The 14,754-nt window shown below is 39.3% G+C and overlaps 1 protein-coding gene across 1 annotated transcript; it reads right to left on the bottom strand.

The window, feature by feature from the left end:
- Positions 1-2,023: 2,023 nt before the first annotated feature.
- aimp1a (aminoacyl tRNA synthetase complex interacting multifunctional protein 1a) lies at positions 2,024-14,725 on the bottom strand. The gene is made up of 7 exons (XM_085780664.1): positions 14,647-14,725; positions 10,907-11,037; positions 10,156-10,269; positions 7,959-8,120; positions 6,048-6,256; positions 4,160-4,328; positions 2,024-2,322 (listed from the first exon to the last, which is right to left on the bottom strand). Coding segments are annotated over exons 1-7 (954 nt in total). The 5' UTR covers positions 14,649-14,725; the 3' UTR covers positions 2,024-2,155.
- Between the last annotated feature and the right edge of the window lie 29 nt (positions 14,726-14,754).

Genomic DNA, 14,754 nt, shown 5'->3' with positions numbered 1-14,754 from the left:
GTTGCAACACTCGTGGTCACAGAAAAGGAGAAGTGTGGTTTAGGTGAGAATACAGCAATGCTACAGCAGAAGTCACTTATAAGAGCTGTATGTCATCTTAACCAAAATGAAAGGCTTTCCTCGTGGAGGATCTCTAAATAGTTATTTTTATTTTAAGTGTATGGGGTCTTGGACAGGACATAAAATCATTTAAAAGCCTCTTCTTGGACTTACTGAATAGACTGCAAATTAGCTGAAGCTAGACGTCTTGTATGCATCGCATTTTTCATTCTTTGTGGCAATGTTGTATGTATCGTCCCTGTTAAATAAACATTAAAATAAAATGAAATAAAATAAAATAGTTATAGCAGTGCTTCTTGCTTAGGGCAAGGTCTCCTCCTGCACCACAGCTTTTGTGATGTTCCTCACTTAAGCTGGTTTGGATGAAAGCATCTGCCACATGAGTAAATGTAATGTAAAAAGCTTACAAAGATCATAGGTCTTCACCTGACAGACAATCAGGCAGGTGTCTAAAAACTACAGTAGTGGCTGACTATTTGTGCTACAATATAAGTGTCTTTATGAATAAATAATGGCACATCATCACTGATGCCAATATTTTTTTTTCACAAGAGCTGCAGTTCTTATCTGCATCTGCATCATAGAATAACAGCAGCAGCTACAGGTTAGTTGCGCCATCTACAGGTAAAGAGAGTCTGAAATCGACACCTCATGCTAGCTTGAGGCAATGGGCAATTACATTTTGAGGGCTGCAGTTTGTATTTCACATTTTACAAAACAGTTATGTTAACAGAAGACATGCGTTGACTCTGATTCTGTACTGTATATGCTGCTGAGTTCTAAAAAGAAAAGAGTTATTGATCTAACTTTTATTTCCTGTATCAGCAGTCTGTTGGTCGAATAGGGAGGGACCACTTCTGTAGTGGTAGACAATCTTGTCAATATAAACTCACTGAGTGGTGATGTATGGATGCCACATTACCACAGTGCTGCCCTGGTGAACACATCAAAGCTACTCCACCTTGACTACTGATGCAACAGGATTGATGTTTCCTGCACTGTTGTGACACCTATTTCCCTCTCATCTCAGACAAATTGTGTTTCCTGTATGAGTATTTACTACTCACTATACACTGATCCAACATAATTATTTTAGCTTGGCTAACAAGAGATAAATGTGCTGTTGTACACATGCTGTTTTACTTCCCCGTGCGAGACAGTTTGGAGAGAGTACAACTCAGCTAAATGAACCACATGAATATAAATGAGCTGTGAGTTGTGTAGAGTCTAGTTTGCATCTAAAAAACTGGTGAAATACAATCACACTCATTTATAATAACACAGTTATTAAATATGTCTTTCATGTAAAAGGAGAAAAATGTGTGGTTGAACATGGGCAAATTTGTTACATTTTTAGAGCACAAGTTCTTCACAAGTTCGATGGTCTACTTTGACCCATGACAGACGATTCTACAAAGAGGATGGCCTTAATTACTGCTGATGTAACATTAGAGGCTCTGGAGCACAGCTCTCTGTCTGTTTCTTCATTGTAGTCTGATACTTCCGGAGGTGGATGGACTTTTTTTTCCAAGGGGACAATAAAACAAAGCACATGGCACTGGCATCACAAAGCCAAGATTGAGATAATGACAGTGGGCCAGGAGATTGGAGTGCCCGGCCTGAGTACCATCTAAATAGCCTCTACAAAGGACTTGAGAACCCGATCTGTTTTTGTTGGGCTTTGTAGTAAAACTTCTCCGATTCATCTCCTGCTCATTAAAATTCCTGAGCCTAGATGAAGTGGAAACCAATGATGCTCACTAAAGTCCAGGACAGTATATATGCTTTTGAGTTACAACCTCAAAATCAAAGCACAATCAAGCTAATGTGCCCAAGGAGAAGAGACAAACTTTGAGAATTAAAGCATAAACACAGTTCTATTGATTAACTACACTTTATAGACCATGACTGTATATTTTAGAGGTCAAAAAAGAACTCATTGTCATAGGACAGATTCTTATTCTTAAATCCCTTTATTGATCTTCAAAGCATTTACTTCCACTCATCACCATCCTGTTTTGCAAAAACCCTCATTGTCATCACTGACGATGATTGCCAAGTAAACACTGAGCTATTTCAAGCGTGCTCCGTTGTTTTATTTGATTCCACTGTTGCTCATGGTCTGGGCCTTGCACACTCCCTTGCCGGTGACTTCAAAGGCAGCTCCTTTGTAGGTTGCGACACACTGGCCGTCTGTGCGGAGGTCTGGCTGAACCTGCTCCCAAACCTTCTTTTTAGGATTCAGCTCTTTGTCCGGTTCACCTGCGATCAAGAAGTCAGATTGATTGATATATTAGATGTTCTCAGCTCATCCATCACGCATGCTGGATTTATGGATCCAGTGGTGATGTTTTATGAGCTCTTTGTGGTATGTCATGCTTGCATATAATCTTCACAAACACTGTAATATTGGCGTGCAACGACACATGTGATGGATGACTTCAAACTTCCCTTCATGGATTTTTCACATTCAGCATATACTGATACAATCGGTGTTATAAGCCGAAGCCAATAACAATTGTGAGCAAATGACCAACAATTACATTCAAGATTTATAAGACTTATTCAAATTTTATTCCTCCCACATGACTTGTGAATAGTCCGACTTTCTATCATGTTCTATTACAGCATTAGCTTTCTAAAACTGCTGTTTGGTCTTAACTGTAATTCAAAACATCTCAACTGAACTTGTCCAATCAAAAATATGCATGCAGGGAAAACAATTAAGTGAAGTTCTCATTTCACAATGGCTTTGTTTTTGATGTTAAAATTCAAAGTCGGTGTTGGCTGGCTTCTGTCTGGTGTCAACTTTTTTTCCCCCTCTCTGCTCAGTCATCTCCGGGTTTGAGGACACAAATGTGTTTCATATCCCAAGGCTGCAATTTCTGCTAGTTTACAACTCCAGAGTGGCAACAAGAAAGAAGCGTGAAAGAGATTTTGATGAACAACTTGCGCACATTCTTAAGTTTAAGCAGAAGTACTGGGCCCGATTAGTCAGGCAAATCGGGGCAATTACAACCATACACTCACTAACAGTGGAGGGGCTGTACTGTGGGGCTCTGGTGGAGGAAAAAGACAAGCGTCTTTCACTCCTTATTTTCCATTATATTTAATTTAGAACAACAACCTACCTGTTAAACCCAACAAACAAACAATCAAGCAATTCAGTCTTTGCTTCACTTGCACTTCTGTTTTCTCTTGAGCGGTGTTTCTATGGAATCGTTTCAATATGACTTTTTTTTTTTTTCTCAAATGTAGCATCCATAAAAACCATTCAAACCAGAGGGATCCCTCGTGAATCAAACAGCCTTTGGAGTGGCTGGGACATGTGTACTGCTAGAATGAAAGCCTTGGCTGACGCAGCTGGTCTGTGGGTACTTGGGTGGACCACAGATCCACCTTCATCACATCCTCCTCATCACTTTTTTGGGGGATCTCCCAATTTGCTTATTGTTCTCATCTCAAAACAATATTTGAATAACAAGAGCAATCCATCTTCCCATATTCAGCTTTAAAAACTTCTAAAAAACCACTGGACTCTTGGCAGTGGCACTTCTTTTTGAATACTTCACACGAACGGCTCTGACTCTCATATTCTAGTTGATGTATTAATTTATATGTTAAAATGTAGTTTCTCTCAAAAATACTACATTAGTTAAGCTCAACTTGACAGTTAGGACACTTATCTCTCCAATTGGCTCTGAAAGGACACTTACATTCCAAGCAATGAACACTGATTAGCTTGTCAAATCCACAGTCACAGGCCATTTAGCCACTGCCAAACAGAGCTGAGGACTCCTTTAACGAGAGCTTTGAGTGGGGTCTGTGAACCCATCATGACTGGTGTCTTCAGAGGAGTCTATGTTGAAAATGCCGTGCTATTTCTGTCAGCAAGAAGGTTCAATGACACCCTTCATTTCCTAAAGACAGAGTTATCCTGTGGATGCAAGGCTGAGAAATTCTTACCGTGGAATTAGCTCAAGGACAATCACTCTGGGCTGATGAAGCCTCAAGACTGTCTGTTTGGCTGATTTTAACATTTTATCTTTATGGTAATGATTAATCTGATTTTGAGGGTACAGTAGTCAGGTTATGGTACCTGGGAAGCCCTGGAAAGTAACTCTGTCCCCTGGCACTGCTCCACTTGGAGGATCAAGGATTTCAACCTTGTCTGGTGAGCTTGCACACATGACCATGGCCTGGGACACCACTCCTCTCATCTTGGCTGGCTTCAGGTTACACATCAGGACTGCCATGCGGTTCTGCATCTGCATGTCAGAGAGAAGATTAAATACATTTTTATTGTCCATAGATCTTACACAATAAAGAAGAACAACAACAATGATACGCAATTTACTAAAGTAGGGGGGAAAAAAAACACCTTCAACTGATGTGGTCTGTTTGGCTATAGGACAGAGGATTTCATAATCCAATATAAGCCATAATGCCAAATTTCAGTCTCTTCTCTTAAAATTATTGTGTCCGATGGGTCTTTGGTTTCTTTGCTTCATTTTATAACCCAAAGAGAGCAAGCAGGAAAACATTAGATGCTTGAGCCTGGAGACCTCTGCGGCTCACCAAAATTTAAAAGAAGACGAAGCTTAAGTTTTCTGCCAAAAACTGAGAAGAAGAGAAATCCAGCATTTCATCAGATGATGTACGCCAGATTTTAAGAAACAATCATACCTTTCTCTGAGGGACATCCTTTTAGAAAATAACTTCATAAATCTAAACTCACTCATGATTCTTTGACAGAGACTTGGTGGTAGGGTTCATTTTTCATCTCCAGGCAATTCTGGCCGGCCGCGGATAGTGTGTGAATGTTTTGTAATGGTATTTACAAAATAAGACTGTTCAACTTGAGCAATATTTCATGTCTACTGCAGACACTTGTCCTAACTGTTATTTTATGATTTGCCTGTCTCAATCTCATATTACTGAATATTTATCCACACTCGTAAGTACAGCCAGAGAACTGGTAATGTATCTCCTTGAATATTTCCCCCCGTGCTTCCTTTGACAGAAAGAGACGATACTTCATATAAATAAGACAGTTAACAAAAAATTTGACTTTTAGAGTTATTCCCTCTGTTGAGTAATGGACCGATACAGTCACACAAATGTAGCACTACCTTTCTAACTGCACTCAGAGAGCACTTGTTAAGGCCGTAAAACTAAATCCCACTGCTTCAACTGCATGCATTAATTTAAACATACAACAATTTCACATTTGTCTGTGTGAACTGAAAAAACAAACAAACTGTCAGACAGTGTTTTTGTATACATGATTTCAGCAGGCATATAGTACCTGTCCATTTAAATGACACGCTCTGTCTACCTATGATGTAGGAAAGTAATATAAAAAGGTTTCCCCGTCTAAAAGTCTGAAGGCAAGTGCTGAAATACTGTCGACTATAAAAAGTAACTGGTGCTTTTCATTCAGATGAAATTCTTCATACAGATTGTTTTTCTTCAGGATCGAATCCACATGAAGGAAGAAATAAACCCCTAAATTTGAGGGAGATTCTGAATCACCAACATAAAATGTGTGACTGCTGAATAATCAGAGCAGTCATTCCAAGCAGTCACTTTAAATAGATGAATAAATTCTTATTATGGCCCCAGTGAGTCATAAATGTCTGAATATACAGCACTGCTTTTGCGTCTAGTGAAAACAAATCTTAAGTAGAGGCGGTGCTTAAAGTTTATGAAGATAATATAAAAACCTAATTTGTATTTTAGTCTAAATCTCTGTCACTCACAAGCAGACAGCGCATATGGTATTGTTAGGTGTTGCTTCTGACAACTACAGGCCTGTAATCCGAAGACATTCAGTGACCTAAAGTTCGATCAGTACCATGAGACAACCACAAGGGAACTGGTTTCTTTTTCTAATCTAATGAATACAAACTAAATCAGTAAATGAGGATGCATCTTTGCAGCATACATTCTGATAGATAATCATATCTAAATGGCTATCATTGTACCTGGTCCAGAGGTATGTGTTTGACCAGCCCGCTGACCACCGTCCTGGGCGAGGCCTCTCCAACGTCGACCTGCTCCACGTACAGACTGTCGGCGTCTGGGTGCTTCTCGGCTGTGACGATACGTCCGATCCTCAGGTCCAAACGGGACACGTCCACCTTGACGTCCTCTTGGCTGGGAGCCGGCTGCTTTTTCTCTGCTTTCTCCCCTCCTGGCATCAAAGAGCAGAGAAATAATGTCACACCCGGCCTTGAGATTTCATGTTTCACAGCTTTGAGTTTGGTCTTTGTCAGTGAAGGCGTGTGATGACAATTTTGTTGGGTGTTTTCTGGCTCAGAATATCAGACAGCAGCTATTCATCATGTGCTAAGGAGAGGTTTGCTGAGGAGAGCCATCTCTGAGTTTTAATGCTATTAAACTTGATGTGCATGGATTTATTAAACAAATGTTAGCTTAAAATATTTTGGCCAGCTGGTAACTTTCCAAGGGAAATTATAAAAAACAAATCATAGCTGAAACAATACTGGGCATCCGTCTGGAATCTGATTTAATTTCCTCCCATAAATGGAAACAAAGTCCACCAATGACAGGCCTGAGGGTGGCATGTTTCATGTGAATAAATAAAATATTAAAGAAAAGACAATTATTTACTTTTCAACTAATTCCCAGAAGTGTGGGCTCTATAGCTCAACTAAAATGACAATATCAATACCCACTTTTGGCTGAAGGTGAGCGTCACATGATACAATGACATAGCAGAATAACAGATGCTTCCTCCCCAAGAGACGAAGTACCTTTCACTGCCTCGTCTGGCTTTTTTACACACACATTCATTCAAGTGGACTGCACTGATCAAATGATCACACAGTCTTTAATCATTTCTCGGAGCCCACACCAGCTCTGAAGTTCCAACCCTCTGCCTTTGATATTCAACATCCGTCCCTTGAGTAAATCCTTGAACTGCTGTGTTGACAGTAACATTACCAGGACTCCACTTAGGTTACACAAGGGTTTGTAGACCAACAAGCGATGACTGTTTGGATGAGGTGAGAACATAGCTCTATTAAAGTAAGGAGAATCGTGAGTATCTCTCATTAACAGCACTCAGGATGGGAGAAATATCAGCCACCCTGAGTAGGTCTTGCTCAGCTTGTTCCTTTCTCGTCTTAACCTCATAAACACATCCAACACTGATTATACCTGCTCCATATCAGATAGCTCTACTAATTGGTCCAGATAGCACATTGCTGAAACAGAACTAAATGTCTTAGTGACTAGAAAGTCTGTGTCGGGGGTTTTCTTGGTTTGTTGCTCTCCAAAACAAACAGTTCCTCTTCATTATGCTGCTTGCATAGGAATACTCTGACTTTTAATGGACGCAGATCCACTAAATATTCAGTTATTCTCTAATGCTGGAGACATTAGACAACGTTGCCTCCTCACAAATCATAAAGCAAACGAAGCTCCATTACACATATTCTAAACTGAGGCTCAGAGGTCTTGGATCCATTAAAAGGCACATTTCTAGCCTAACATCCATTATCACCCGATATTAGAAATTCAAACAGAAAAACATGCTTGGAGAAGTTCAAATCACACTTGCATCCAGCCACCTGTTGACAGGCAAACTTGATCAAAACCCTAAGTTAAAAAAAAGAAAAAGAATAATAACAATACTGATGAAGACTGAGTAAATCCCTGAGTGGCGACTGGCGAGAGGTGAGTCACTTTTATGACATTAATCAGATCCTGCCAGAAAAACTGAAATGAAACACATGACAACAATGTTGCTATATAACATGTCTAAACAGACTTAATTGAACAGTCTAAAACTGTTTTATAGGATGTGAAAACTTCAAAAGATTTCTAATAAAACCCTGCGACGGGCCATATTTTTTTCATTCAGCCATTACCTTTTTTCTCAGGCTTCTTCTTTTTACCCTCGTCCTTTGGAGCGGGGCTCTGGGCGGCAGCAGCAGGGGCGGCAGAGGGTGCCGCACCAGAGGTTTTGGGAGGGGTGGGTTTCGAACTGCACACAACAGCGGGTTCACCTGATGGCATGGCCACATCCTGCACTACAGGAAGGACACATTGAAAGTGTTAGCAAAGCATGTTAGCATGCAGAAAGGGTCAAAATAGTGGATCACAGCAGAGGCCTTTTCTCTAGTACCTCTGATGACCGATGCTCTCTACAAACACACACATTTTTGTTGTTGTGTGAATGAAAGCACAGACAGGGGTAAGGTGCAACTACTTCTTAGTGCCTTTTCACGCACAGAGCCGGTTGCGTCAACATAATACGGTGAAATGATACAGAGGGAGCTTTATTTACACACCAAGTGGGAGGACTGCTCTCCTGATGCAAACAGTTTTGATGGGAAAATGACACAGTGTCCACGCTGATGGAAACAGGGAAGTGGAGCCATAAAGCAGTGAACAATGTCCTACAATAACTCCCCTCGAAAGAATAACCCCTCATTTAAGGCGCCTGATGTTTGAGCTCCTACAAAAATCTTGTGCCTGTGTCTGACAAACATCGGCCTGCAGGCACACCACCATCACCATAATGCTTTTAATTACCTTAATTGTATGTTAAGACCTGACATCAGGACCTTTCCGGTTTACCTTGGAATTATGGGCAATAACCTCTTAAACTCTTGACATTCCACTTTGAATGTATAAAGCCTTGAGAGGAAACGTGAAGTGAAAAAGAAAACACTGTGATAGTAAAATATTCAACTCCAAGGTATTGCATCTTTTGAATACAATTATATCATATATGAGTGGATTTTATCTAAATATTGTTCATTACTTTAAGCACATTCCCCAAAACTATGCTCGATATACACAGGATGTCTAAGCGTAGATCTCTACAATAATTATTTATCAAAGCTTCACAAATCAATATTTTAACATTAGCAATGGACTCATGTTGTAACTCTTTGTTTTGGGGTGTTAAAGTCCAAAAACTCTTGTTGAACAGGTTTCCAGCTACAGCAGACAGTAAAAGAGCTCAGATACCAGAACCCAACGCTCACTACATGAATGACGGAAAAAATAATACACAAAAAACTCCTCTGGAGTGTGGTGGAGACCAGACCAGAGCTAAAAAGTAGAGTGGATACTAGTCAATCTACATCTGGACTTATCGTGTTTGCACTCATGTTTGTAATAGCAACTTTATTAGATAATAATAGGACAACCAAAGTGGGCCCCTTAAAGTCAATGGAGCTATAAATTCTTTGGGTTTAAAAAGGTTTGTTTGCATGATACAATTTAAAGGAGCCACAGATGGACCAAGTGGTGTTGAACATTTTCGGCTTTAAAACTGTGTTGGAACAAATCTGACACTCAACTTCAATTGTCACTGTTTTCATTCTTTGGCTGAGGAAAAGTTGTTTTTCAGACTGGCTACCATTATATAGTAGTTATATAGTTTGTTTTCCTCATCTCAATTGCAAATCAGCAAAGCTGAAATTCCTTTCAAAAAGGTTCATATTTATCTGTGTTTTGATTAAGCTATTTTATGCCACCTTAAAGCCATTGAAAAGAAACCCCAAAAATAAACATCACAATTAGATACAATATGTGGAAAAACATAGCCCTGGGAGTATTGGAACACATTCCTTCAATGTTCCAACACTAACATATTGAGTGTTTTTGAATAAGGTTAAATTGCTTATTTCTTCCAGTCCTGCCTTTTATTCCCACTGCTTCTTTCTGGAAAACATTAAATGTGTGTTAATGTGTGTGATCTGAGCTATTTGGCCTTAAACGTCAACGTATGTCAGACGCACAAAAGCTGACAGACATGTTGTCCCCATCACTCTAATGGGGATTCTTGAGGCACTATGGTTGCTTATAATAAAAACAAAAAAAGATCTGGTTATAATGGGCTGAAGCGAGAATGTACAAGATGTTATCATTGATAGCACAAACCAAACAATGCTCTAATGAGCAACAACTGACATCAAATGTTTCCACGTCAGGCACACACAACGGACCCTCTATAACTTGATATAAAGGATAACATCATCAAGGTCTTTTTAAAAGACAAACAAACATTTGATCTGCGATGGAAGCCTTCGCTGGGAACCAAACTCAACATACCTCCCCTTCTCTTCTCTTTTTCCAGCAGCTGTTTTTTCAGTTCCTCTATGTCATTCTTCAGTTTAGCATTCTCCACCATCAGTTTCTTCTCTTCTCTGACACTGGCCTGGACGACTGCAGTGAGGCAAATTCTTGTTACCACAGCACAGGAATTAGATTTCAGTTTCCCACAGGGCATTCTCAAAAAAACGTTTAACTAGTACAGCTATATTACTGACTAAAATAAGTTGACTGTTGAAATCAATATAGTGAGTCCTCTGGGGTTAGAGATGTCATGAAATTGTGAACTAATACAGTTGCTGACCCTTGATATACTGTACTGTAATTAATCTTGCTCAATTTGTGCAGGTGATAACATTCAAAGTGTGGAATGGGACAAAATGATGAGATGGAAAATCAAGGATGGATATCTATTATTTACACAACTGTAACAACAATATATCCCATATTCACTTCAATACAGTTAATTTTCTAATTAATCTACAGAATAATAAATGTGACCATATGAGCTATGATCACACTACTTTATGAACTTAAGAAAACTTTGTCATAACTGATGCCTCAGGTTTCATGTACATACTTGCTACTGACCTTGTGGAGATTTTACTTCTATCTTTTATCTAGATTAAACATAAACAGATTTTAAACTTTATGTAAATGGCCTGCATTTGTATACGTGCTTCTCTAATTGCCTCTCATTTCCTGGCAGTCTTGTTGTGCATGGGTGTTGGTGTGCGGTGTCATGTCTTACTAGCTTTTTCCTTCAGCAGCTGGATTTGCTGCTTGAGGTACTCGATGATCTGGTCAGCCTCAGCTGCTCGCTGCTCCAGCCTCAACAAAGGATTGTGACTTGACATCTTGATCAAGGAGCGAGCCAGGAACCTAACAGACGACACAGACTTATTACCACCACAACACTATAAAAACCCTTGAAAGAAACAAGCAGACAGTTCAAATGACAAACTGAAGTGATTCAACTGGGATTTATATGGACAGTAGAGTATGCTTCTTTTTGTTGTTGATATAACTGAGGGGTCATGTATACTAAGTGCTTCAAAGTTACGTGCAAAGACTACAGACAAAATATAACAAGACAAGGTTAAAACCTACAGTAGTGTGTGGTTAGACCATGTTGTATTTTCATTCTGTCTAGTGCTCTTTAAGCCTTTGTCTGTTGTCTCTCCTGTTCTCTATGCACACATATACAGTACTCAAATACAGCTGAAGTCCCAGTGAGGCTGATCTCATTCACATTTACCAGTTTGAAAGATTTGGTGTTGAGTTGACAACACTTCCTGTTCATGCCAAATCACTGAAAACAGTAATGGTCAATGTTGAAAGTCCAAGACTTGGCCTATCGGTCAGTCAGTCAGACTCAGTCAGTCAGGCTGTGCGCTGTTGCGGTCCAGCCAAAAAGAGATGGTATTTTAAAGTATCGTCCTGAACCTCTACAAAAGATACATGTTTGGAGTTACAAGGTTTGTATTCCAGTACAACCCCACCACAAACTACAGCCTGTGAAATGACCACATAGCAAAGTCAACTTCTCTCTCTTACAGTCTCAACAAAAAGTGAGCATTGTAATTTCCACAAACGTGGTATGTGTGTTACACAGCACTTCTGTATGCTTACATAACATTATGCAGGGTTTTGTCATTTTTGTGCTATATTCCATAATAAACTGTTCATATGCTGTGGCAGCATTTCAATAGCCTTCATCGTTTTAATACAGCATATTCCAAAATAGAAAACAAGGCACTGTGGATACCAAATTGCAATATCTCTGACAGAATAATTGCAATTTTGACATGTTTTCCATGACATACAGCCCCATTACATGTTGAACCATGTGGTGATGCAATTTCCATGACTGTTACTAAATAGATTTGTGGTTTTCCCAACGTGACAAAATCTGACCTCTGTCCACAAGGCATGATGAGAGATAATCAACTTGTGCGGATTTTCATAAAAATTACATCGCTGCAACATTTCAGTGTTTAAAAAATCCTCATAAAAGCCTTGGCACGGTCCTCTCCTCTGTCTTTCAGTGGTGCAATGTCCTTTCACACCCAGTAATGTGATTCAACTGATACTTAATACTTTGAATCACAACAGCATTATATGACACGTTAAGTTTTGATGCTAAAGTTCAAAAAGGGATCAGCCATTCGTGTGCCACTCAACCAAAATACAGCTGGTCATCAGTTTGGGTTTGGGGTTATGTTCCTTTATCTTACCAAGCATGGCAAATTACTTCTTGAAGAAAGAGGAAAAGAAAGATTTTTACAGGCGGAGGCATGGAGAAGAAAACTTCTTACACATATTACAGGGAGGCGCTGGAAAACAACAGCTGGCCCAAGATGAAAACAAAATGTTGGGGGATGAGGAAATTAGAAACACAAAAGAGCTGGAGTTGATAAAATCAAGGATCAAAGCATTGTTTTTTGAGAAACTGAATTGATTTAAACAGGACCAGTGGTGGAGTAATAACAAGAGCCACAAAAAGGCTGATCTCATTTGGATAACCTCTGAAAATGGGTCCTGGGGCCGAGGTATGGTCCGTAGCATTTAAAACATGAAGAGGTCGTTGCAGCTTTGGATTTCAGATGGAAATAGTCAAATGTGTTAACAATATTAATGTGACGTGAGCTTTCACTGGCCTTCAGCCTGCCTAATGTGCCTGTCTTCACCGTATGGGAATTAAAATATATCTTTGATTCATTGCAACTGTATAAATTTAGCTGGTCAACTGCACTAAACAGAGGACAGCTGGTGCTCAACTGGTAGAGGGTATCTGCCTATTTGCATCCTTATCAATTTTCTAAAAACAGCCATGACAGTTTTTTTAGTCATGCAGTTCAGCACAGTTTACGCACACACATTTTATGTCAACATCTATTTTTAAATTTGAATATCAAAGGTAGGGCTGCGGAGCAATACACTGGGTACACATGTGGTTTGAGTCAAATCACTAAATCTGTTATGTTTAACCACCGGCTCTCTCTGGTATGGTGGTGGTGTGTGAACAGACCCACCATAAGACAAGTGTTTCCTCTTTTTATGCTCTACTCCCAAAGTAAAAATACTTGGTAGGAGGAGAATTCCCTACCTGTCTGCCAGCCAGACAATTGGGAAAGAAATGTCAATGCAGTATGCCAGCACCACCTGAAGGCATTACAAGGACCTACACGTTTTAATTCAAAAGATGAGTAGCCACCACCCACACACAATATGTAACAACTCTCCACACAGTCAGTCTTAAAGTGGGCATGCTTGTCACTCATGAAAAAAATAACTTATGTGTTTTTTTAGTTGAGTACCCACAGGGCATGAACTTGAACATGAGAAGGTCAGACAGAGAGGTGTCTATTAAGAAGCTTTGGCCACTTGGTGTAAACCATGACAATATAATGCATTATCACAGCAAAATCACATCAAAGCTCTGTTTATTGGATCAACATTTATGTTTACGTTTAGGTTTTTAATGCATTATCACAAAGATGAAAGCATGGACTCTACCTCATGACTAATGCTTACATGATGATTTGACTTCATCACAGCTCTTTTGTTTTAGATCGGCTGAATTATTAAATCTTAATATATATATATATATATATACACACATTTACACACATCATATTTGGTCAACACATAAAGAAAAACTGACTCCACTTAAGTATTGATTAGTGGTTGATATATTCAGCTTAAAAAGGAAATATTAAATTAACTTAAGATAATTTGATGAATGTTTAAATATAAGATATACTTTATTTATCCCAGGCTGGCTTGTGCTACAGTGGCAGTGCAAATAGAAAAAAAAATGAATGAATGAATTGAAACAATTTTGAGTAAAATAAACACAATGTAAATAGTATGAACAAATGAACAGAAAAATATGTAAAAGAGAATAGGAATAATATTCGCTAATGCTACATGTTATGTTAGCCTATATCCAGCTCATAGTGTTGGTTTTGGACCAGTATAAAAACAAAACAATAATGGTGCAAGAACTGTGCAACATGCAAGTATTATACACCGATGATATATGTACGTTTCTTATGAAAATTACAGGACTACCCATTTTTGGACTCTCTGTGGACAAAACACATGACCCAAAAGATAATCATTTTCTTTACGTTAACCTTGCGATTCAAATTATTCAGTAATTGTTGGCTGCAGCATTACTTGAGTAGGCTACTGATATCAATTGCCACCACTCTAGTCTTAGACATTTGCAAATCAAAGTGGGCAGATTAAAATGTCATGTATTGCAGAGAAGAGTTTACCACACTGACATTTAACATTACCTCGGGTTGCGTCAGTTCAATCAGTGTAACTGGCTGCTAAATTGTCATGTAGGCAGCTAATCGCTGGTCACTAGCTACAAGGTTAATGCGACATTACTGACCATTTTCGATTAAAATACAGCAATAGTTGGTTAAATCTCATCATCATAAAGGCATGTTGTACAAACATAAAACAAAAACTTACATGGGAAATGAGCAGCGGTCCCAGCACGTTTCAGGGAGCACTGTCTGGGGGCTTGACAGCTGCTAGTAGTCGAGCAGCTAATGCAGGTCGCCGAGCGGGTAGATCTCT

This window comes from Trachurus japonicus, chromosome 1, assembly GCF_045865225.1.
Source record: "Trachurus japonicus isolate A0001 chromosome 1, Traja_1.0".
NCBI lineage: Eukaryota > Metazoa > Chordata > Actinopteri > Carangiformes > Carangidae > Trachurus > Trachurus japonicus.
The sequence above is the reverse complement of the archived record's forward strand: the minus strand, read 5'-3'. Positions and strand labels throughout refer to the sequence as shown.